The sequence below is a fragment of the Papaver somniferum genome, chromosome 7 (genome assembly GCF_003573695.1).
Source record: "Papaver somniferum cultivar HN1 chromosome 7, ASM357369v1, whole genome shotgun sequence".
NCBI lineage: Eukaryota > Viridiplantae > Streptophyta > Magnoliopsida > Ranunculales > Papaveraceae > Papaver > Papaver somniferum.
In genome coordinates, this window is record NC_039364.1 from 263,554,454 (window position 1) to 263,581,151 (window position 26,698).

Consider the following 26,698-nt stretch of genomic DNA (forward strand, 5'->3'; position numbering starts at 1 on the left):
TAAGAAACGGGTCACCAGTGTGAAGTTAACCAAACCTTGTTAAATACCTTAAAATCGAAATGATAACATTGATTTCGTACTCATTATGAGGTTATATTCAATACCTTCTTCTTCTTCTTCTCCGCAAAAGCATTAGTTCCACTGGCATAAGAGTAAGACAGATACTAATGTACACCATGCGGAGCTCCTTCATCTTATATCTAAAATAAAAAATATATGAGGCTCGGAAATCATAAATGTGACAAGAGTGTAATATTTTAGTCGATACCAATGAAATCAACCAAACACTATTTAAGTTGATACTAGGGACAACCAAGTGTTGTTATATATGGACTTTCCAAAAAGGAAATGATTAGACAAACTTCAAACAAAGTGAAGGTCAGGGAATAGTGATAATGCTCATGTATTTGATCAACTATGTGGAAAGAGGATAAACTTACTTCCGCATGGTGAGTTCACATAAAATATTTACTGCACTTCTAGTATATGTAACATGCAACTGATTTTGTCATCGAATTAACCGCAAATAATTTCAGTCTGAAACAGGAAAAATTAGCTGTGCCGAAAAATATTGAAAGGGACATCTGTAAAACCGATTAAAGGAGGTACAATTCTTTTATGAAGTATGGTATCTTTCCACTACTCTGGAATGTTGCATTATTTTTCGTATATCCTATTCATACAAATATAACATTAAACTTGTTTAGTTGCGGTTCTTAAGGCCATAACAACCAAGTTGACCGGTCTATTAGGATTGTCATTTTGGTTTGTTCATGAACTGAATTGAAATCGTTGCAACCAAATTTCTGAAAAGGTTAAACTGTGTGGCAGTTTAGGGGTTATTGTCGAACTTGGTATTTGAGGCGCAATGATAACATCTGTTGATTGTCTTGTTTTTAGGGACTTGATAGGAAGGAAAATCCGAATACTGTACATACATGATGTGAAATCATTCGGATAGGTAAACGATGAGTTTCAAAGATAGATGATCAATTTCTCGTAGAAAAATAAAAAAATTGAAAATATAAACTTCGTAATAAAAAATAAAATCATTTATCATGAGGTTGATATACTTTGGTAAATGATAAAATGCACATATATTCTTGTAGTAGTAGTACAAAGTTACAAACTACAAATAACATGAACCACAAGCTGTTTTTAGAGTGAGCAGCAAATACTATGAGGAGTAGTATCTACCCGAAAGGTCCAAAGTGAATTACGTTGGCTTAATTTGGCCCATTAAGAAGTACTCACTTCTCCAAAACTCACCAACTAGTTCAAGTTCTACTTTACTTGAAGTAGATTTGGATAATTGACATAATTAACAACACAAAGTGTTTGGGATTATTTATTTATTCTTTTAATATATTCTCCTCATATTTATATTTTATTTTGGCTATTTTTTTAAAAAATGTTTTGTTAATTAGAAGAAAAAAATCCTAAATGATGACCAAAATACCTTATTGAATAACAAATCAAGAAAATATAGAGTTATGTATCATGGAAGATCTTTTGCCACTATCAACATTTATATGCAACATATTTTAGCTTCCTTTTTTAGAATATCGAGTTATATGATTTAGCTTCCTTTCTAATTTTTGATTTGGAAATAAAAAATAAATAAAAATAAAAACTTTTAAATCCCTGGCGTAATTTTCTGTGAAGTGTTTTCCCATTATTTTCCAACACGAACATTAATTAAGATAAGTCTCAAACGAGTTGTTTCTTTAAACTCCTTTATATTTTATTTTTTTTAAGATAAACTGGGTTGAATATATATTTAGTTATGCAAAACACATCATAATTCCTCCGGTAATAGAGTTATTCTTATGTTGGTCATCCATAGAGTTAGTGAACCCGAGTGCAACAGTGACGAATGTCAGCAAACATGTGAAAATTAGTAGCGGTATCATTGATTTTTATGATTTTTTGATCAACCCTCGATGAATATCTCACTGATTTTTATGTCCTTACAGCCGTCGGTTTAACCGACCAATTTTGAATCAAACCGATTTTTATAAACGGTAAGAATTGTTTATAATTTTCTGGAACCGATCACATAGGTTCCAACTTTAGTTTATTCCCAAACCAGCGCCGTACAAAGTACATAGGGTGCATTAAAAAGAATAATCGGCGGTTATAAGAAATCCATCAATGTTTCGAGAAGCTAATATCGAGGATTTAAAGGTCACAAGCACTTCCAATCTGATGATGTCTCAAGTATTAAATTTTCGAAGCCCTAAGTTTTAACTCTTTATGCCTCTCTTTAGTTCACAACTTCTGCAGTTGTTTTATCTTATTCAAATAAACTTTTTACACTCCAACATGATGGTCATGAAATTTTACTATTTCTTGATATTTCAGTATTTTTTCATTTACAACTCCCCTTTGACTTCCACGATCCTGATAGACGCATTTATGTGTCTAATTTGTCCTCAATGTTTCGTATTGTTAGTACTTGTTTTCGTCCTTATTATGGTGTTTTGTGTGTTTGTAGGTATTCTTGGAAAATAATTATTGTTGGAAAATTCGGCTCGAAAAGTTGCACGGAGCACCCCCGGAGGAAAAGTATTATTCGGACTCTCGCTTTTGGACAAGAGGTAAACTAATTACTAAGGGGCACCCCCAGGTCACCCCCAAGGCAGCTGCTATTCGCACCCCAGTTCTGGTTAGGGGGAGGACATCTTCTTCCCAAATTCAAAAAAAACAAAAATTGGCGGGAAAAAAATACTATCAACTGGCAGATGTTTTGTTGGAATTTTTGAACGTGTTCTAGGGAGATTCAATGGATGATTTTTGGTAGGAATTTGTGACATGTTCTAGCAAACACGTTTTGGGCTTTTGGTTTCAATCAAAATTGGCTGGATAATTACCAGTTGATGAAAACATCAAGAACAGTTTTGGGGGGAAAAATTGTTCTTGAACTGCCGTGACTAGGGTTGAGGATTTGAAGGTGTTCCAGTGAGATTCAATGGCCCAAATTAAATGGGATTGTTACTAGGGCCTAGATAGAGCTGGTATGGGTGTTGGATTCAGTCAAAATTGGTTAGATAACCGGTGGGAATCAAATCAGGGAAGATATTCTAAATTAGGAAAATATTTTATTCTTGGAATTCTTGGATGGAAGAGACGTGCATGGGTTGATTCTATTGGATGGAAACAATCCCTACATCTCAAGGATGACGCATGAGAAGACATAAAACAGGGAACAATCCGTAACAAATCAGAGAATTAAAGAAAAAATATTTCGGAATATTTTCTTTAATGGTCGGATATTCTTGGAATTATTACGAGGATTTGAGTGACCTGTTGTGTATAAATAGGTCCCTAATGTCGAGAAGGAGGGGCTAGCAAATTTAGGGAGAGTTTGGAAGAGAATAGAGACGTAAAATCGAAGAACTAGGCGCTGTGAAGAAGAAGTTCCCGCTGCTGCTGGAACTGAAGAACACGAAGAACATTGGACGAGGCAGGAAAGTCGTTAAAAACTGTCGTATTATTGCGACACTTTTCCACTCCTTTCCGCGACTGAGTCATTGTACCAACAACACTATCTCTGTGTCGTTGATTCTGGACGCCTTCTGGGGGTCGCAGAATCCTGTTTTATACTATTTACTTATCTTTCTCTTCATTGTAAAACACTTTTGAGCATCAATGAAATATTTTGAGAGGTTTTCCAACATGATGAGCGGCTAAAATACCTGGTGACTGAGGCGACGGAGGAGCTATTCACTCATGTTTGATTGGTAAATTCTTTTTATAATTTCTTAATTATTTATTTTATTTAATTCACTTGGATCAATAAAAAAAAAGATAAAAATGGTTTTCTTAATTAGTTGTGAATCAGTTTGATGTTTTATGCTTAGAATTAATTCTTTGATAAATCATGCTTAAGGATTACAATTTAATATTTGGACACCTTATAGATTAATAAGTGATTTAATGGAAAAAGAGCTAGATAATAATTATGAAATATTTTTGTAACCAATCAACTTGAATTACTAGTGAATCCGGAGCCTTAGTCCATTTTAAATCTTGACATCACTCTTTGAAAATCAATTTGCTTTATTTTTATTAAATATAAAAATTATTTCCTTCATAAATCTAAAACGAATCTTTTTACCACTATCACTACAACAACCATTTGAAAATACATCAGATCCTCCGCGGTCCTGTTCAATTCAATCAAATCAAAAATTGAGTTTTTTCAGTTCTTCTGAACACTCTGGAGATGGAAAAACGTGCATTTCTTGGCCAAATTAATTAGATATCCATGAACTCCATGTAATTCATTTCCTGATAAGTTTGATTTGCGTAGTATTATAAAATCCCATCGAGATAATTCGAAATGGAGAGAATATGCTCGTCGACTGCTTAGTCCTGAGACATGCATGTCATCCAAAAAATAATGTTGTTGGGCATCTAAGTGAAGACCAAAGTAAGTTGAATGTGCTTATCATGCTCCATACCCTTGCTTGTGCTTCTCAGCGAGCTAAGGTGGAGGAAACTGTCATTGAAATCGATGTTGCTCGTAATGGTTTTTTATCAACAGTAAGAAATATGATGTAGTTGGGTTTTATGAATTTTTATACATTTGAAAATTGGGAAGGATCTGCCCTGCCAGAATATGCCTTGGGTCGGTCATTTCATCCGCTATTTACTCCACATTTCGGTTCGGCTTGTCTTACATTCCTTTGCACACAAGAAAAGTTGGAAATTTTTAACAAAAAAAAACAAAAAAATCTTCCACACATCTTCCAAATTATCTTTATACTTCCATTAGCAACCCATATTATTTCCATTAATGTACATCACAAAACTTTTGGTATTACTAAAATCCTTTACATTTTTGCCATATTTTCCTTTTTTCGTTATGTCAAAGATGTGAAGGCTTTTTGTGAATCATTCCCAATATGTTTTTCGTTATTCTATCTATAATGAAGCTCATTATCATGTTGAAACTCCTTAATGACGTGCATTATCACTATCATCATTTCCACCATCATAATAATGTTCATCATTGTCATCAACAACATTATCGACTTAATTTTTTATTATCATAAAACGTTAATCTAGATCAAATATCAATATGAAAAAATTATTTATTATAATAATAAGAAAGAAGGTGCTTAATAAAGAATCTTTAAACAATGATCTTTACTAGAACCGATCCTAAGGATCTCTAGTGGGACCCATACCTTATTAAGGATATCTACTAGGACCACTCCTATAGATCTCTAATAGGACCGATCCTTAGTTAAGCAACATTTCATTTTCGGTTTATGTATTAGTTTAGGGCTTGCATAGCAACCGAAAATGGATTTGGTTAAAAAGAAAAATTCACAAGATGTGTAGTGTCTTGAACATGTGTTAAACTCTTATTATCTAATATTCAAGTATTTTCCTTGACACTCAACTTGAGATCCCGAACGAAAAATATTTTAATATCTTTTAGATATTTAGGGTAATATAATTTCCATATCCCAAAGTATAAGCATATCTCTTGTTGCTATATTAGTAAAATGTACGTTTATGCTAGCTAATATCAATTGTCCTCCGAGAGAGATTTTGGTATGAAAGTTGGATTACAATTGGAAAATAACGAAACCGAATATATAATATCGGGTGGTGCTATCCCGCATGACAATGCGGTGAAGATATATAAGCTAGCGGGCTAGAATCCATTGGATGATAATATGAATGTAATTTTAGCCGTTGATGATGATTGTCAGACTGCCAGAGATTATAATTGCAATCTAGCCCTCTAAATTAATTGAATATACTGAACACAACCTTATCAATTTTTATATTTTCTATGTAAGGACTTCTTCCCTATTAAGCGGATATGCTAGTGTGAGATTAAACTCAATCTTAATTTAACGAAAGAATCAGTCAGTTGATTTTTTTGAAACACAACGTGTAGGAGAGAATCAAACTCGTGTATGTTGAAGTACAAATTCTGGTTGAAAGTAAGTTAGATTTAGAAAACTTCAAATTATTTTCAGTAATTTCAGTTTTAATTTTAGTGTTTGATTTTTCAATAGGGTATTGCGTGGGTTTTGATAATTTTTTGTTTTTTTTGAAAGCGGGTTTTAATAATTAGTTGATAAAAAAATTAGTGGTGGTCATAGCAAATCTAGATTTGTTGTTTTTTCAATTTTGGGTATGTTGATGGTGGTGCTGTTGGAGGAGGTGAGAGTGCAGGTGGTGGTGCACTGGTGCTATCAGTGGAAGTGAAGATGAATATAGAGGATTTTGTCAGTTAAATTTGATCTTTTCTTTCTTTTCCTTTTTCTAATCAAAATTAGCGTCGACCTTAATTTAGTCAGGTGGTAAAGACGAAGGATCTGTGTAAAGTGAGTTAATAATTATAAATTAAGCTGGAGGGCCTATTACAAATTGTTCCCTCATTAATAACTGGCACCAGTCGTCCTTTCTCAAAGAAAAAAATAAATAAATGCATCTTGTACGTGCATTTTTTATCCAACGGCTGGCTACTTGCTATCTTATATATCCTCCCCACACTGTCGTGTGGGATAGCACCACCCTATAATATTATTGCATATCTTTAGGATTTTTCGGATTTGGTAATTCCTTGTTGTACAAACCACCTTACTCATCCCAGTACACACTTCCTAACCATTTGTGTGGGAAATCACTATTGTTCATTACAATACTCTTTGGAAAGGAGAGTATGCTAATTAAAGGAAATCTCTTATCGTTTGAAGTCATATATGGGATCAATAATTTTTTAGTAATAGCGTTTGTGGGAAATGAAATCGTATTGTTTATTTTAGTTTTCGATTGTTGATTTGACTGACCAATGGTGAAGTTCAGCCTTGATATATCTAGTTTGTTTATTTTTATGATCCATCTCTTATGATATAAGGTCACTCGAACTAGTTCAAGAATCGAAGATTTCGGATCTGCTTTATTGATACAAGATCTGAAGATAAGACTATTGATCTTCCATTGTTAACAGATCGGTTTCGATTTCTATCTTCGAAATAAATAATCTTTGTGTCATTTTCTTTCCGCAGGGAATACATACACAAAGGGGAGGCTTAATGGTATATCTTTGTGGGAAGTGTGGTTGTGGAAATTGAAGTACGAATTATTCGAAATAATTGATTTCCTGATAAGTAACTAGATCGATTTTGATTCTAGTTTGGCTTATCAAAGATAGGGAAGAAATACTCTAGTTAATCACTTTCCTGATAAGAAAAATATGATATTAGTTTTTACTTATCGAAATAGGTACAATTATTTTTATATAATTGGATCCTTATAAGTATCTAAGTTAATTATGATCTTAGTTTAACTTATCGAAATTAGAGAGAATTACATCAAGTAATTGTTCATAAGAAACTAAGTTAAATTACTTCTGATAGTTTCGAACATAACTTTGCTTATCAAAAGTGGTATGTTAGACCTCTGATTCGCTTAGGCTCTTATAGGTTGTATCAATTCTTGCTTATCACGTGAGTTTTTTCGCTCATTATTTGAGCATTGTTCATAAACATGCAATTTATGATGACTTCTTATATATGAATCATTCCACACCTTCGGAAGTTGTACTTATCATTCCAGTTTAGTAGAAGGTTGTACACCTTTGAATAATTAGTTTTTTAATTTAACACAAAAAGATAAACTGAATTAAGCGAAAGAAGAAAAAAAAATCTAGTTCATTCGATTGGTAAATAAGATACGTTATTGCGGTTTATTGATAGACACATTTTTGTGTCTAAGTTGTCCTCAGTGTCTCTATTATTAGTGCTTGATTTTCTACTTATTATGGTATTTTTATGTTTGTGTAGGTGTTTTTGGAGAAATACACTTGTGTGGAAAAAAGTTGCTCAAAAAATGCTATTTGGACCCCCGGAGAAAAGTACTAAAGGCACCCTCATTTTGGATAAGGGCACCCCAGGCACCCCCTGCTGTTAAAGACGCCTGGGTTTTGGATCAGGGAACACCATCTTCATCATTCAAATTCTGTTTTGGCGGGAGAATATTGCAGCACACGACCAGATTTAGGGTTCGATTTTTGGACATCTTATGAAGAGATTCAATGGCCGATATTCATGGGGATGACTTTATTAAGCTTAACAGGCGTGGTATTGTTGATTGTTTCGGTTAAAATTAACTAGATAACTCGCAAGGAGAAAACAGGGCAACACGTACGCCGGAAGGTATATTCACGGGATTACAGCGAGTTAGGCGTGTGTTGCTCTGTTTGGATAGTGCTTTGCCGCTGGAGAATCGTGAAGGAGTTAAACATGGTTAGTACGCACGTAATCGACTTCTGCAGATACGTGCAGGAGAGTAAAAAGGAAAGAAAATATATTTTCTTTATTGCCGAGTGATGACAGGATTTCTGGGAGTTATTGTCGTGATTTCTTGCCCTGTAGAGTATAAAAGAAGTTCTTGGAGGTCATAGAAGGGTTACAGAGGGTTTGAGAGATATTTAGTACATTACAGAGCTGAAAAACTCGAGTTGCAGAATCACCATTTTCTGCTGCTGCGAAGAATATAAGACGCACAGCGGACAGTCGTTTATGCTACAGTGTCAACGACAGTTCATAATTATCGTACTATGTAACCACTAGTGGAAAATTGGGGTTTTTCAACCCACATCCACGACCCTCACTAGTGGTCAATTGACCGTGAACCGGTCAAGACTTTCCTAGATTCAAAAAATATCTGAAGCACAGATTCGAGCGCCTACACTGGTCGTAGAATTAATTCTTTTATCATTATTTTATTCCTAATACAACGACCCAATCTTTGACCGGTGAACCAAGTATTTTATGTGGTTCAATTCTCTATGTGGCCACTCTCCCCATCCTTCTTATCCCTTCATCACTCTATTGTTTCTCTTTCTTTCTCGATACAACCATTTTTTTCCCATGAACCTTCTTCATCCCAGCTCTTTTTCTTGTTTTTTCTTTCTCTCTGCAAGTTTAATCTCTCAATCGACATCTGCAAAAAAAAAAAAAAAAAAAACTATTTTGTTTTCATCTTCTTCTTCTACAATGAATCCATATATAGAAGGTGAAATCGATTACTGGATGCAAAGATATGTTGGGGTTCAATACAGTCAAACAAATAATCAATTTCAATGGTAGTCTGTGCTGTGATTGATAACATCCTTCTTGCCCTTAATTGAGGTAATTATCGAATCAATCTTCTTTATCGAAATTTAATTTTTAATATTAGGGTTTGGGTAAGATTTCAAGCTCTTGGTGTTCCTGGTAGTATTTCGATTGAAGTGTTATTTTTCTTGATTAGGGTTGCGGTTTACTTCAACTGGTTCATATTCTGATTCCTGATTATGATGGTTTGGTGGTGGTGATTAAGATGGTCAGTTTGCTAAGAAGATTTGTCTCACACTGCTTGTCTATTTTGTGAGTTGAGGTAATTGTTTGATTGCAAATGGGTCATTCTTATCTGCCATGATAGAATATGAATTGGTAGATTTTGATTCAATTATTTTTGGTTAAGTTCATGCTTAAATATGAATTAGTAGAATCTGATTTTGAAGTGTTTTGTGAAATGGGTATCACTAGTGTGTTGAGTCCAAATTTTTAATTTCATTCTTTTTATTGAAAATTCTAGTTTGTTTACATCTTCTAGATTGAATTCTAACAGATTATATACCATTTTCAGGCCTTGAATGATTACTGATGGATTTACTGTTAGTGGTGGAGTGTGCTGGTGGTGTTTGTGATGCTAATGGTGCTGTTATTGTTAGTTCAGAGGTGCAATTGTTGGTGCTGCTACTACCTGGAGGTGGTGGTCTCTTAATAATTACATAAACATTGAGGTATAAATTGGTATTGTCTATGTTTTTAATTTGGGGTTTTTAAATTTGATTTTGTATATGTTTCACAGACAGCGGCTGGCTTAAGCTGATCTGTTTTGGGTTTGTTTGATTTTTTTGGCTGAGATTCTAGGGATTTATTTGATGATATTTGTTGCTGATGATTTGGGTATTGTAGGGTTAGCAAATGCAAAAAAAAAAAAAAATTAGTTTAAGCTGGAAAAAATTCAGGTGTTGTTCATGCTTCTACTAAGACTAACTAACATAAGAACCCTCCAAGAGCGGAGCACAAAACTTCCATGAAGAAGGAATTCAGTAGAATGGCTAAGGCTGTTGCCAACTAGGTAATACACTTGTTTTTACTTTGTATAAGGTGTACTCCTGTGTTCGTGTATCTTTGATTGTATCTGTTGATTTTGTTTATAATCGCCCTGTCGTTGTTCTAACTTCTAAGGAGGAGGTTAAGTTCTGTATTTCATTGTTTAGACACTTGGTTTGCTTGTTTGTATAATGGGGTTTTACAGGTCCCTTGGCTGACCACGATATGATTCTTTGTGAAGTTAAGTGGAAGGGATGAAGAATCCTGTGGCAGACGGTGGTTTATTATATTGTTCATAGGACGATTCACTCACTTAGGAGTTATTGGATCCATAGAGTTTGAATGCTTTTTGATAGACACTGGCGCAACTTGTAAAAAAATTTGTATAATGTTGGAAACCTTCTTGTTTGCTTGAGGCTTTTCATTACCCAGACTCCTAATACCTTCTTACCCTTTAAACTGCCATTTGAGAAATCTTAGAGATGAGAATCACAATCTACTCTAGGTTATTAGTCATACACGTGTGTGGGTAAAATACCCGACGGCCACGTGTCGACATCCCAAGGGGTGAATATATGATGAGATAATGAGGTTGAAGCACTGAATCATTCGTTGAGAGAAGGATTTGTCTCAGTCGAGGCAACTGCACAAACGCCACATGAATGGCGCGAGTGTATAAAGGTCTAATCTGCTCAGACGGTCAAGTCTAAAAATTAAGACCGCATTTAATGAAGGATAAGAACAAGACTTGGGTAGTTGGGCATCGTAATAGAAGACTCGGACGATCTATACCACGACCCAGAGGTGATGAAGCACGAGGTTCTCCAGAGAAGGGCAACACGATCCAAGGGAGAGCGAGATAACTCATAGGGAGAACCAAGTATCCCATCACGAGGGACGGTATAAAGCGAGTCCGAGGGATCCAGGACGAAGGATGACAACTCACCCAACTCGGACGATCAAGCGACCACGAGTTTATTCTATCTATAAATACCATTCCATGTACCAGGATATGGACAACTTATATAATCATAGATGGTTTTTCTACAGAGAATTCCTGAGAGAGATTTAGATAGAGAGAAAGTGAGAAATCTAGAAGAGATCTGTAACACTTTCAAGGGCAAGACCTTATAATCAATAAGAAAACATCTTCTTCTCCGTGGACGTAGGTCTTCATGGCCGAACCACGTTATATGCTTATGTCAATCTTTACATTTCATGCTATTTACATCTTGTTCATGATGAATCTTGTATGTTTAAGTAGATTTTAGTCTTTAATCTTACGTGGGTGTAGTAGTCAGAAAATATGCAGCTACATTTTGGCGCTAGAAACAGGGAGGTATGAAGATCTAATATACCTCCCTAATAACAAGTTTATATTGTTTTCATAATCTCTGTAAGAGAAGTGTTTTCACACTACAAAGTAGATTTCTGTTGAGATGAATGAGTAGAACTCGGACTCAAAAATGATCATCACGATCTAAGAAGTCTAGAAGATTTTTAGAATCTTCCTCAAGTAGCTCATGAGAGTTGTAGATCGGAGTAAATATGAAGTTTTAAACACTTCGGTACTCAAACGATCTCCTCCATGAAAGAGCTGGGAAGAGATGCTAGTCAGTAAGCTACATAAGGAAGAAATCACCTTATGAGAATTGAAAAAGACGAACTTTTCATGATGTTCTTCATCAAACTCACCAAAATCTTGGAATCTCCTTCTTAAAAATTTAAATTTAAGTCAAGGGGAGGAATTAATGAGTATATAATCAGTCATCAAACTCAAAATTTTGTTTGAAATCATAAGTTAAAAGATGATGAGATATATTTACTAGAATGGTAATACGTACTCAATCGTCATAGTTAGATTCTTTCCCTATAGGGGTATGGCGTGTTGAAGGAGATATTTCCTCGAAAAGAGGGGACTGGAAAATACCTTTTCTCCATCATCAACACCTCATGCAAATGGGGATGTTTTGACATTTTCAAATGTCTCCAAAATCTACTGCAAAGTCTTCCTGTACTAAACTGTCCAGTCTGAACTATGACTTAGTAATTGCATGTGACCTGCAAATACAGGGTCTCACTTTTCTAAAAGAAAAGACAAATTAAGTATTATTGCATATGTTACAGGGAAGGTAATGGTAATTGGATGATCTACTCGTGCGAGCCAAGGAGAAAATGGTGGAGCCCAAACAGAAGGACTCGACGATATGGATCCAGGCGAGCCTATGATACCAGGTGAGGGACAACCCGATGACCAATATCGGGAAGGACTAACTGATAATTATAGATCCGAAGGAGAGGGAAACCCCTTCGAGAAGCGTGACGATATTCGTCTTACTCATCCAGGAGGGTTGAGGTGCTTTCCGAGACAAGAAGCAAATGGTGAGGTCAAGAAGGACAACCCTTCAGACCTCGCCGATGCTAATGCTGCAATTGCAGCCATCCTGAGAAACCAAGAGGCACATGATAAGAGAATGATGAACTTAGAAAGGAGCAATAGAAAGCTGGAACGGAGAAACCGCAGGCTAAAACGCAAAGTAACAAAGAAGGTACCACTCACCACCATTAAAGAAGTCCTGGAGGAGGAAAACCCTTTCGAGCATCTGCAAGACGACGACTGAATTAACATCTCTGACACCTCGAACGAGGAAACAGCGGATCGATTTCCTAAGGGAAATAGAAGTGTGCCTGACCACGAGGGTAGCCTATCCGAAGGGTCATCAGATGTTGATCCCAAACACAAACGAAACAAGAATCGAATCGACGAAGTAAATATTGACTACGAGACCGAAAATGTCGCAGCCAAAAACCCAAAGCGAGGGGAGAACTCGAGGTAAACTCGCTCTAAGATTGTGTCATACGTTGAACAATCGGACGAGGACTCAGGGCGATCAAGGCATCGCCCCCATGAACCATCTTTCTCTCCCGAGAGAGCTCTGGGAAGGAGAAAGAAGGCCGAAACTAGGCGAGATGAGGACGAACTCCAAGCCCGAGTCAACCGAATCGAGGCAATCTATAGAGAAGCTACAAGGAAGCAGGAGAACAAGAAGTTGACAGTGGTCATGCAAGAAGCAGGACAATCTCCATTATACGAAAATATATTAAGATTGCCATTCCCAAGGAAGTGCTCCTTACCGGTGTTCACACCCCGTTCACAGGAGCAGGAGATGCAATTGAGCACCTTAGGACTTATCGTATGACACTGACCCAATGGTACCACTACGATGTGGTGTTGTGTCAATTTTTCCCGGCTAGTCTAAGAGATGAAGCCCTGTTATGGTACAATAATCTACCCAAAGGCTCAGTCAAGTCGTTTGCTCATCTATCCGAGCTGTTCTTAGAAACATATATTCATAACAGTCGAATCCGACCAGAAGTTGATGCGATGTTTCAAATATCTAGAGGACCGAAAGAGCCACTACGTTCCCTAGTGGCACGATGGAGAAAACTCTATGCTGAGATCGGAAAGGTCCCTGAAGACTATGCGATCTTAGGTTTCAAGAATAGTATTAGAAAGACAGACCCTCTTTTTGTTCGCATGTATGAATCCATGCCAAAAAGCTTGGGAAAATTAAGAGAAATCCAAGAGGACTACATAGCCTTGGAGGAACTCCAGGATGGAACTTATGATAAGGTGGCAAGAGGAACTGGTAGAGGAGAAAACGTGGTAGAACCACAGAACCCACCAGTGCCAGCCCAAGGAGCAGGGCGATCCAACAATGGGTCAACCCAGTTCGACAAGCATTGGACTGGAGGAAGGAACGGAAGAGACCATGCCCAACAGAAGAAGGGCAAGTTCATTGACCAAGTTTATACAAAATTGAATACCCCCATATCCGAGATCTTCAAGAAGATCGACGGACAGCATAAAATCACTTATCCATGTAATAGAGGTCAGCAACAAAATAGGACTGACTTCTGTGAATTCCACCAATTTCACATCCACACGACAGACTCGTGTAGGGACTTAAAAAAGGCATTGCAAGATATGATTAATGAGGTAAAACTCCAAGAATACATTGCACAACCAACAACCCCACCCACCACTGGGGCACCCGTACATCGTGTGGAGATCCCTCGCGAGGCACAATATTTAGGCTGCAATAACATTTCACACTCGGCGATAACCACCCCCGTACGAGAGGGAAATATTACCGTAAGAATTCACAAACGAAACTTCAAAGGTAATGAAGTTTTCAGCGTAACCAGAGAACCCCCAATGAAGATTGGATGAGGGTACCCATCAGCTTTTCAGCCTCGGAGGCACCAGAAGGAGGACAAAACCATAACGACCCACTAGTGGTCACGATGGCCATCGCACTCCCCGAACACAAGGGCGAGGAAGCAAAGACTAAAACACTACCTTGGGCAATGCCCAAAATTTTGATCGATGGTGGTAGTTCTGTCGAAATATTATTCTATGAAACACTCAAACAAATGGGCCTCAAAGACGAGTGCCTCATACCCTCGACTTACACTATATTTGGCTTCAACGGGTCATCAACCCGTCCAAGAGGAGAAATAACATTAGAAATTCGGGATGGAAGAATCCTCACCTTAACCACTTTCTGTGTGGTAGATGTCTTGTCACCCTACACAGCCATTGTCGGACGATCCTGGGTCCACGGAATCAAAGGAGTGGCCTCAACTTACCATCAAAGGCTAAGATTTCCTACGCCTGATGGAGTGGCAGAAATTATTGGAGACTCGGGCGAAGCAAAGTATTGCTACAAGATGGACGTCCAAAACGGAGAGAACAAAGTAAATTCTTCAAAGACACAAGCGAGGAGGGATAAAAGTATTGATAACTCGATTGAAGACCATGACTACATTGCAATAAGCGATGTACCAACACGCTTGTTTGATGCCTCAACCTCATGCAACACCATAACCTCGGGACCGACCATACAACCCTTATAGAAATCACAGAACCTCACCGATGAGGGAGAAATCGAATCTCGTCCTCATAACAAGGTCGGAGGCACACATAAGAAAAGTCATGGAGAGTATCACACAGGAATCAACCTGGAACGGAGAATGTTGTTCCACAACCAACAAGCAACTTTTAAGAAGTTAACCCATCCAAGATCACGGCACATCATGCTACAACCACCATCATTTGGCAACAACAAGCCATCAACAGGACCCATGGGAAACTCTTCCCAAAAATTGGCTATTGATTGGATTATAGACGTTGCGTCCACGGGCGCCTTATTATCCTTATTGGAAAGTTACTCGGGTTACAACCCTTGCCTCGCAAAAGATGTCCACCTCATCCGGGCACAACATACACAAGGGGAGAGCACACCCTCTCCAAAGTCCTCGGCGATACATTAAGTCCTTGGCCATCCGTCAAGATGGCACAAATATTGACAAGCCCAATTAGGATCTTAAGCAAGCTTACCTCACAAAGTAGGCTGGAAGCAAAGCCCAAAATGTTGCTTCAAACTAATGAGAAGCATTAACGCAATTATAGTTTATCTCTCATTAAGTATAATATACATCCCATGAAGGTTGATATACAGAAGTCAGGGATTCGAACCCCTCCTTGTAAAGCAGGTCATGCGACCTCCATCGAAATGTACTAAGGGCTCACACCCTCTTTTGAAATTAATAAAACTACTCCTTTTGTGTATTACTTGTTTACATTGTGTAGATTTAAATTCTTATCATCGCATGTGTTTACTTTTTCTGATTTATATATGCATATAGGATAGCTGCATCATACTTGAATTTCCAACAAACACACAAATACACTCAACAACCATGGAACGGTGCTCTCCACACCTCTTATTCTACAACAAAACAGTGCGGGTAAAATCACCCCAAGTTACCTTACACGGACAACAGACCTAAGGTAACGTCGTCCCGATCATGATATCGGATGATGTCCTGATATGACAAGATATCCCCAGATTTGACAACTCTATCTTACACCACAGTAAGGATTGATCAACCAAGGTATCACCCTTGACAATATGCTCCAACAGCAAGCTCAAGGAACAAGTGCTCCTACAATTGGCACTAAACAAAATATACAAGGCTAAACGAAAGTTGCTACAATCCTAGTCTAACACCATAAGAGATGGCATGTCTAATAAAGGAATTGATCACTCCTTGGATATGTTACCCGAGTTTGGACCAACAATGTACAATCGAAACTCTTTCACAGCCAAATCATGATAAGAATATCATACGATTAAAACGAAGGTGGTCGCCAAACGGCACTGTCAAAAAGCAATTAGTAACAATATCAAAAATTCCTCCCACATACGAGGACTTACCACAAAATAAAAACAAATTCATGCCTCCCACAACTGAGGACTTTCCAATAAAGAAGAAAATGTTTCCACAAAGTGAATATGAACCTACAAGACTTATGTTCAACACGAGAAACTAGGAAAAATAGGCTAAAATGAGCAAGCTTAAGTCTGTTCACCATCAGGAGCCCCTTGATCGTCGTCCCCTTCATCCTCGACATCAGTGACAATCTGCACAGGCTCGGACACGACAACCGGGGGAGGGACCACGATGTTCGCAGCAGCAGCAGTGGCGGCTCGTTGACGCTCTCGAAGGACATAAACCTTACAAGCCTTTGTCATCATCACCTTATACTCGGCATGAAGGTTATTCAACTTCTCATTCTTCTCCGCTTGGGCATCAGATAATTCTTCCTCATGATTGTTCACCAACTCATTAATCTCCTGATCAAGGCCCCGCCTAGCCGCCCTCTCTTCCCCCAATTGATGCTCCAACTCAGCCGTTTGCTTACAAACCTCTACAAGAGAAAATCAAAAAGATTAACTCACGCCAAATATCATGGTGAAAAAATACACAAACTGATGTACAAGTGACCTTCGTTTTCAAGCAAAACGGCGGCTAAATTTTGTTCTAGTCGAATCTTTTCGGCATCTAGAGCACTAAGCCAGGATTCTACAGGAGTCAAGACCATGTCACCATGAGGACAAGATATCATATGCTTATCCCGCTCCATCTATAGGGAAACATAATCCCGCTTAAGCCTTCTCAGTGCTTCCCTATCATCTTCAGCCTGTGCTATGATAGGCATATGATCGCATTGCCAATTATAAGCCCATCTTTCTGCGCCCGGAGCACCTTGATCTCATCTGAACGCTCCACAACTGTTTTCTTATCTTTCTCAAGCAAATCCCGTAATTCCACAGTGCGTCTCCGATGTACCTCAACGTCCTCATGCAACTTCACATTCTATTGCTCTAAGGAGTCAATCTTACACTGGCGTGCGCTGACATCCAGTCTAAGACCACTGCGCTCTCTAGCATGTCTATGACCAACATTATCTAACTGCTCCTCCAATTGTTTGACCATAACTACCAATACAGGGACTCTTTCAGAAGTATCATCCCTATCAAGTAGGTGCAATATTAAGGATATGGAACGGGTAAATACCTTCTAACTCCTTCTTATCCCAATGAAAGGCTGATGCTTCATCCCTCGCCAATGTCAATGCAGTACGAAGTAGTTAAACCTCTTGCTCAGCAGCTTTGGCCTTCCTCATAGCAACACGAGCCTCGGCTAGCATACCAAACCTCAAATTGTTGCTCTAAGAATACAACAATACCAGTCAAGACTGGGGCAAAAAAAAAAAAACGACAAATCATACAATGATGAACAACTGAGACAAGTTAAATACCACAGACCGATAGCACCAGCTGTTGTTGTGCAGACCTATCCAAAGACGCCAGAATACGAGCTTGCTCGTCATCGCTCAGCTGAGCATACCTATCCGAGTATATGATCTTCATCGACTTGGATCCGCCACTAAACCAGGGCGTAGAAGAAGAAGCACCATATGGACCCGCTGGAGCAGAAGGAAAACCACTAGAAAGGTTTCTTGGTATACTAGGGGTACCACCACCAACACTCGGAGTCAGAATAAGACCATCTCCTACCTCGTCACCAACACCTGCACCCCTGCCAGCGATATCCCTCGCCTGGGGCAGAGTTATCTCCGATCCAAAGGCAGCACCAGGATCGGAAGGATCAGCCAACAGAGTTTGATCAAGGTCCTCGAAGAATGAATCGGAGATATCTAACATTTCATTCTCACCAAACAAAGCATACACATCCACTTCCATGACATGTTCAATAGCATCAGCAGGAGCATTCGATGGCCCAGCACCATCAGCTAATCTTCTCCTCTGCCAAACCACACAAATACATTGGCTGCTTAGGCAAAAAACAGGGGAAAGGTATATATATATATATATATATATATACGTCAAAAAATCAGGACAAGTATTTTTTTACCTTAGCATCCTCACTAGCTCGGGTTGACTGAGACAAATGCCTACGAGGGATAACCCACTTAAGCTCCCAGGGCCTATAGACAAGAAGATGGGCGTGCATCTCAGGAATACAAGGAAAAACATTACCAAGCTCATCCCAACCATAAATGTAAGGGCCCACAATTCGAATAGGAGCAACAGGCCACTTTGGATCGTGAGTCTTGCGAATAGTACGCTGAGTAGCAACAGGAGGATCCAAATCAGAGAGATACTGAGAATCTCGGGCGCTCTTCCGAGACCTAGAAATCCCAACCCCAAAGCCATCATAAGTATCGGATTGGTGACACCAGTAGTTCTCCACAAAAGTATCAGAATTATACAGATCCTTCTGATCGGGAGTAAACCGATTCAACTCGTGCTGAGTAACTTTGCCTTGGCTTCGGCGATTACACTCTCAGGCGATCCGATAGAAGTTACCATTGGGCTGATAAACGGCTCGTTGGGGTTCAAGCTTACATAGCACCTCATACTGGAAGGGATTCAACGGACAGTACAGAGGAAGATGAAGGCCGACGTCAAGTTGACCCACTGAGACTATGATATCGTTAGGACCACAAGGGTTCTTCTCAAAGAAATCCTTGGAAAGAACACCAAACAGCCCCTTAGAAGTGGCAAAAGAAATATTGAACCGCTGGAGTCGATGCCTAACCCTCTCCGATTCCGAAACGCCTCATCAGACAGGCCGGAGAAACGCTCAGAATTGGGGGCTCTCATCGGAGCTTTTCCAGGACTGATAAGAAAGCAAATGGAAACAAAGAAGTGAGAACAATCGCTAACATGGCAAATAAAAATCAAATTAAAACAAACATACATCGGCAAGAACTGCCGTAAATAATAGCGGCAAAAGCTTCACAGCCGGAGCAAAAGAGGGAAGTTACCAATCAAAATGACTGTAATAATCACATAACCCAAAAAAGGGAAGAAAACAATGACAAGAATCATTGATACCAACAAAACCTTATGATTACAGACAAAAATAGATCGACGATAATCATCGGAGAAAACAAAAGTAAAGAAAAAGAGAAGAGACCATACCGTCTTGAAGAGCGAGATGGGGAGTTCCTCCCAGACATTATAATTCTCTTTATAGGAGACAAGCAGTTAAGAAGAAACAACAAGAGACAAAGGAGAGAAAGAATGAAAAAGCTCTGAAATCTGAAAAGAGATATTAAAGGCGACATTCTCTCCTCCCAATAGATTTTATAAGAAACCAAAGGACCACCAACCGACGCCTCAAGTCCAACGGGTAAAAGCGTATTAAAAATGCAGACGTGGCGTAAACCATGGACGTGGCGGAAAAGTTGCGACGGTTACATAGTTTTCTTCCCATCATGCCCTCGGCAAGTTGCAAAGAAAATGAGCAAAATGTGTGGGTAAAATAACCGAAGACCACGTGTTGACATCCCAAGGGGTGAATATATGATGAGATGATGAGGTTGAAGCACCGAATCATTCGTTGAGAGAAGGATTTGTCTCAGTCGAGGCAACTGCACAAACGCCACATGAATGGCGGTCTAATCTGCTCAGACGGTCAAGTCTAAAAAGAAAGACCGAATTTAATGAAGGATAAGAACATGACTTGGGTAGTTGGGTATCGTGACAGAAGACTCGGACGATCTATACCACCACCCAGAGGTGATGAAGCACGAGGTTATCCACAGAAGGGCAGCACGATCCAAGGGAGAGTGAGATAACTCGGAGGGAGAACCAAGTATGCCATCACGAAGGACGGTATAGAGAGAGTCCGGGGGATCCAGGACAAAGGATGACAACTCAACCAACTCGGACGATCAAGCGACCACGAGTTTATTCTATCTATAAATACTAGTCCATGTACCAGGAGATGGACAACTTATGTAATCTTAGATGGTTTTTCTACAGAGAATTCCTGAGAGAGATTTAGATAGAGAGAAAGTGAGAAATCTAGAAGAGATATGTAACACTTTCAAGGGTAAGACCTTATAATCAATAAGAAAACATCTTCTTCTCCATGGACGTAGGTCTTCATGGCCGAACCACGTTATATGCTTATGTCAATCTTTACATTTCATGCTATTTACATCTTGTTCATGATGAATCTTGTATGTTTAAGTAGTTTTTAGTCTTTAATCTTACTTGGGTGTAGTAGTCAGAAAATATGCATCTACAACACGGTTTGTGGTTTTTCATAGTTCTTCATGGACACTTCTCTCCTAGCTTACTGGTGTACCTTAACATCTATTGGTTTCTTGTGGTTTGGATGAGAAAATCAGAAGTTCCATATTTTAGAGTTCACATACCTAGTTATACTCGGGGGTCTTACAGTTCAATTAGTTGACCATCTCGCAGTGGTTTTTTATTTAAATTTTTGATTATAAGGTTAGGTCAGGTGAAAGGGACCAAAAAGCCTATATATAGTGGTGGTCCATTATATTGGCCATTATCAGATTCAGTCACTTAGGGGTGACATGAGCACAGTGTTTGAATACTTTCTGACAACTAAAAACCGGAAGAATATGTTGGGTGCAATAATCAAAAACAAAGAAAAATCAAATAAGCAAAAAGTTATCGATACTTAGCTCCTTTGTAGTGGAAGTGATTGCTTTGACGAAATGAACAAGCTCCCCATATCTCCGCAACAACAACAGGGCAAAACTTTGGAAAACAGAGTGAGTCGCGTGTTCAACACGCTGTCCTTAAGACATTAGCGCCCGGCTACACTCAAGAGTGATGCTATAGCCCTCACAGGACGGATATCTCCAGGATAAAACACCTTAATACACCTACTACTAGCATATGTAGTAAATGCTCAACTTGAGCTTGGCAACTCCGAAAAAACATTAAGGAAAATCGCGAATGCTAAAGAAAGCAATACAAAATATTTTCCCTTGGGGGTCTCTCTAAAATATAGAGAATCCCCTTGGGGGTCTCTCTAAAATATAGAGAAACCCCTTTCCCATGTTTTCCCTTAGGGGTCCCTCTAAAATATAGAGCAACCCCTTTACCATATAGGGGTCCCTCTAGAATATAGAGCAACCCCTTTTTTTCCATACTTTTACAAAAGAAGTGAATTTGTTTATATAATTGACAAACTCAAGTTAAGAAGAGCTCTTCCCCTATGTGGGACTAAAAATCTTATATAGTCTCTTAAAAACAACTAAAGAGTGGAAACTCCACTATGTGGGACTAATAAGTTTTCATTCACAAAAGAAACACTAAATTAAAATCTTTAAAAAGTATTTTTATTAATCGTTTTTCCAACAATCCCCCACATGAATGAAAACTCAATAAAACGTGAAAAACACAGATAGATCTTGGTAAATCAACAACCCAATCTCACGACCCGAACTGACTGAACAGACAGACAGATCGTGCATGTTGAATTCATACTAGCCATTTCAACGTCCTCTCCTTCACATAGTAGTGTGTTGATCTCAGGGTCATACTATGGATTGCATAAATCATAATAGTATAGAGAGCTTTCATCTTTAGATTCTCACAAGTGAGACTAAAGGTTTCTTTCACCAAAGTGAAAAATCATGAACTAGTGAACCCTTAGGTCCTAAGAACTAGTAATACCAAGACCATAAAAACAACATAAAACTCATTTTCTCAAAATGAATTAAAAATAGATAAAAACGAAAAACAGGAAATACCACTGTAGGCAGAAGTGTCCATGAGGTCTTGAACCTTTGCTTAGTGAGAGATTACCGGAACTATTTGCTAGACAGTGAAAGCGATGTCTTGAACTGCTAGCGTTTGGTGTAATCCGCGATAATAACCACGCATGATATCTCCAAGGTTGCTGCCAAGCTCGTTCCGTTGTGTCCGTTTTGTCCCTGGACTTATCCTGTTTCTCAGAATGCTCTAGAGAATCAGCTCATATTCTCATAGGAAGCGACCCACTTCCCCATTCAGATAGGTGATATCCATCAAGAGTGTTTACTGCTACACCCCACTTCAATCTTAAATTGAAACTATAGAACTCATTAAGACTTATTAAAAAGTCATCCTCCACATGCAGTCACACTATCACGTCTACACCATAGGGAAGGGACAGAGAATGAAAATCTCTGATAGTGTTTACCTTTACCCACCACAAATTAGTTTCTCATTCGAAACCTTGATCATGGGATCTCCAGTCAGCAAGGTTGAGTATCCTTCATGGTAAGTTTAATATATGAGCTTAAGCCCCAACCCCCTCGATGCATTTTTAACTATCTCTTTGTACAAACCTTTCGTCAAAGGTTGCGCGAAATTATCCTTGGACTTTAGCAAATCAATGGAAATAACGCCGATTGAGATTAGTTATTACTTAGCTTTAACTATTATAGCTTGGCTAACACAATGTATAGATATAGCTGGCACAGGCCTATGCCAGAGAGGAATGTCTTCTAAAAAGCATCTTAGGCACTCGGCCCCCTCTCGTGCTTTATCTAACGCAATACTCTCAGATTCCATAATGAATTGAGCAATATATGTTTTTCTGAAAAACTTCCAGAAACAAACCCTCTTGCTAGAGTGAAAACATATCCACTCGTAGACTTAGACTCCTCTGAGTCAACTATCCAGTTTGCATCACAAAGTCCCTCAAGGACAACAAGATACCTTTCATAAATAAAACAAAAGGTAATATAGTATTTTAGGTACTCTATTAAGCGCATCCCAATGCTCTTGTTCTGGACTACAAGTTTATATACTTAACTTACTCACAATATAGGTAATGTCTGGACTCTTACAGTTCATTAAATTCATCATACATCCTATAACTCTTGAGTATTCAAGTTAAGATATTCCATTACTCTTATTTTTCTCGAATCTACAAGAAGAATCGTACGGAGTAAGGCATGCTTACAATCAGACTGATTGTATCTCATAAGCACAAATTCAACACAATGAGAATGACTAAGACTATAAATGTTAGATTATCTTATAATCCTCATCCTTATTATTACATCAATAAGGTCTAAGTCTTTCAAGTCAACGTTCTCATTCAGCGTATGTTTTAGTGGAATGAATTATATCTACGTTTATATCAAGTATAAGAATATCATCAATATACAAGCATACAATCACATAGGCATCCTTAACAAGTTACTTGCAAATATACTTGTCAGATTCATTACCTTAAATCCACTAATTATCACATGATCAAATTATCATGTCACTGTTTACGTTCTTATTTGAAAACAATACAAAGATTTGTTCAACTTGCAATCTTTGTCTTCACAACCTTTCACTACAAAGTCCTCAGGTTGGTCTATGTAAATTTCTTTATCTAATTCACGGCTTTATAAAATTTGTATTAACATCCATCTGATGTATCTCTAAGTTGTTTATGGCAGTAATAACAATTAGCATCTCAACGGAAGTAATTCTTGTCATAGGCGAATTAGAATCAAGGAAATGTACACCTACTTTTAGTTTATATCCTTTAGATATCAACCTAGCCTCATAATTTTTCCACAGTTCCATCTACCTTACGTTTCCTCTTAAAGACTCATTTACATCCTATGGTCTTACTCCCCGGAGGTAAACTAGCATGATCCCAAGTATGGTTCAGACGGACTTAGTCCATTTCACTAAATGAAGCTTCTTAGCAGAGTGGGGTTTCGGTAAATGTTATGGACGAAGCTATATTTTTGGGTCCTATATTTTAGGTTTAGGGATGGAAACCTTAGCCAAACACCCCCACACTTTGAAGTATGCATAATAAGGTTGTCTACCTTTCCACAGTTCATATGGAGTTTTATCTGATCCTTTAAAAGGTACTCTGTTCAGGATATATCAGGCTGAGAGGACAGCTTCCCCCCACAAGTTCGAAGGTAATCCTGAACTAATTAACATGGCATTCATCATCTCCTTAAGGGTACAGTTCTTACATTCAGCTACACCACTCGACTGAGGTGAATAAGGAGGGGTAACTTCGTGTATTATGCCATGTTTTACACAGAAATCTCCTTTCGGAATTTTGTACTCACCACCACGGTCAGACCTAATGGTTTTAATGGTAGTATTCATTTGGTTTTCAACTTCAATTTTATACATCTTAAAGGCTTCTAAGGCATCATCCTTACCTCTAAGCAAATATATATGACAATACCTAGTACAGTCGTCTATAAAAGTAATAAATCATTTCTTACCACCTCTAGTTTGAACCGGATTCATGTCAACTAGGTTCGAGTGAATTGATTCTAAGGGTTTAGAATTTCTATGAACATTTTGCTAAAAGGTTTTCTATCATATTTTGATTCTACGCGAATTTAACTTTTGTGTTCAATATCCAAATTAAATTTGGGTACGTAGCCTATGTTATCCAGTTTATGCATTGACTTATAATTTACATGTCAAAGTCACACAAAAGAAAGCACAAGAATCAACTATGTTCATTTTATCAGATTTTCTTTTAAGCTTATAAAGACCCTAAGTCTTATAACCGTCGCCTAAAAAATCACTGCCCTTAGTTACAACACGTTTTCTAAATTCACTTAAGATCTTCAATCTTTTACCATCTACAACATAAAAAGATACAAGATTCTTGCATATGCCCGGAACATGAAAACTTCATTCAATGTGAGAATATTACAGATATGAGCTTCTGCTCGACCTTTTCCTTTTATGCAACCTCTGTTGCAGATGAGTTACTCATATAGAGTTTCTCGACATCCCCTATCCTCTAATAGGAGGTGAACAGGTCTCTGTTTCAGCAAACATGCTTAGTGGCTCCAAAGTCCACCCATCAATATCTCTCACATTGGTTATTAAAATAACTTCCGACATCATGACACTGAACACGTTCTAGTTTGTTTCAACTAAATTAGCATTAACTTACTACTTATTAAGGTTTTTACGTTGTCTACAATTTACTGCCATATGGCTAGGAATTTACAAACATAAAAATCACCCTTAATTAAAGTAATGCTAGATTTAGGTTTACGAAACATACCTTTATTATGAAGACCACGCTTAGTGTTGCGTTCCATGTTCTCACCTTTGCCATCTTTGGAAGATTTGTTTCCAACCACATGCGGCTATTAGCCATGTCCCTCGGAGATGACACCTTTATTCACAAATCACAATTCCAAATCAGAAAGTAAAATATGAGTTTTGAAGATAACATCTAGATATACAAACTTCGTTTGAATCAGCGTTTCAAAAAACTCATGGTTACCCCACAAAAATTAATTTAGTTAACAACAAATTTCTGCTTGTCAGAATTTTTCAGAAACGTTTTTCTGTTTTGTAAAATATCAAAAAACTATTTTTATAACTCCAAAAATTCTGAACTTTTACGTGGGTAATTATCAGGATTTCTACTACGTTGTGTCAAAAGGGGTCATCGAAATTCCTTCTATGTTGAGAGATAAATTCGAAACTCTACAACTGACCAAAAATTCTTTTTTTGTTTTTCACTCCACAATTAACATCCATGATTCACAAGACCAACCATTTTCGATTATTACAAATAAATAATTTCTTAAGATTGTTGGGTGCAATAATTAAAAACAAAGAAAAATCAAATAAGCAAAAAGTTATTGATACTTAGCTCCTTTATAGTGGAAGTGATTGCTTTGACGAAATGAACAAGCTCCCCATATCTCCGCAACAGAAACAGGGCAAAACTTTGGAAAACAGAGTGAGTTGCGTGTTCAACACGCTGTCCTTAAGACATTAGCGCCCGGCTACACTCAAGAGTGATGCTATAGCCCTCACAGGACGGATATCTCCAGGATAAAACACCCTAATACACCTATTACTAGCATATGTAGTAAATGCTCAACTTGAGCTTGGCAACTCCGAAAAAACATTAAGGAAAATCGCGAATGCTAAAGAAAGCAATACAAAATATTTTCCCTTGGGGGTCTCTCTAAAATATAGAGAATCCCCTTGGGGGTCTCTCTAAAATATAGAGAAACCCCTTTCCCATGTTTTCCCTTAGGGGTCCCTCTAAAATATAGAGCAACCCCTTTACCATATAGGGGTCCCTCTAGAATATAGAGCAACCCCTTTTTTTCCATACTTTTACAAAAGAAGTGAATTTGTTTATATAATTGACAAACTCAAGTTAAGAAGAGCTCTTCCCCTATGTGGGACTAAAAATCTTATATAGTCTCTTAAAAACAACTAAAGAGTGGAAACTCCACTATGTGGGACTAATAAGTTTTCATTCACAAAAGAAACACTAAATTAAAATCTTTAAAAAGTATTTTTATTAATCGTTTTTCCAACAGAATATGTGTAACGTTTTTCATTACC

At 37.9% G+C, this 26,698-nt stretch overlaps 1 protein-coding gene across 1 annotated transcript; it reads left to right on the forward strand.

Moving 5' to 3' along the window:
* Positions 1 to 14,444: 14,444 nt before the first annotated feature.
* On the forward strand, positions 14,445 to 15,056 carry LOC113296496. The gene has a single exon (XM_026544800.1). The coding sequence runs from the start codon at positions 14,445 to 14,447 to the stop codon at positions 15,054 to 15,056; it is 612 nt and encodes a 203-aa protein (XP_026400585.1).
* Positions 15,057 to 26,698: the final 11,642 nt, after the last annotated feature.

Excerpts from the sequence above, each read along its gene's own strand:
- LOC113296496 (XM_026544800.1), top strand. The coding sequence starts at position 14,445 with ATGGCCATCGCACTCCCCGAACACAAGGGCGAGGAAGCAAAGACTAAA.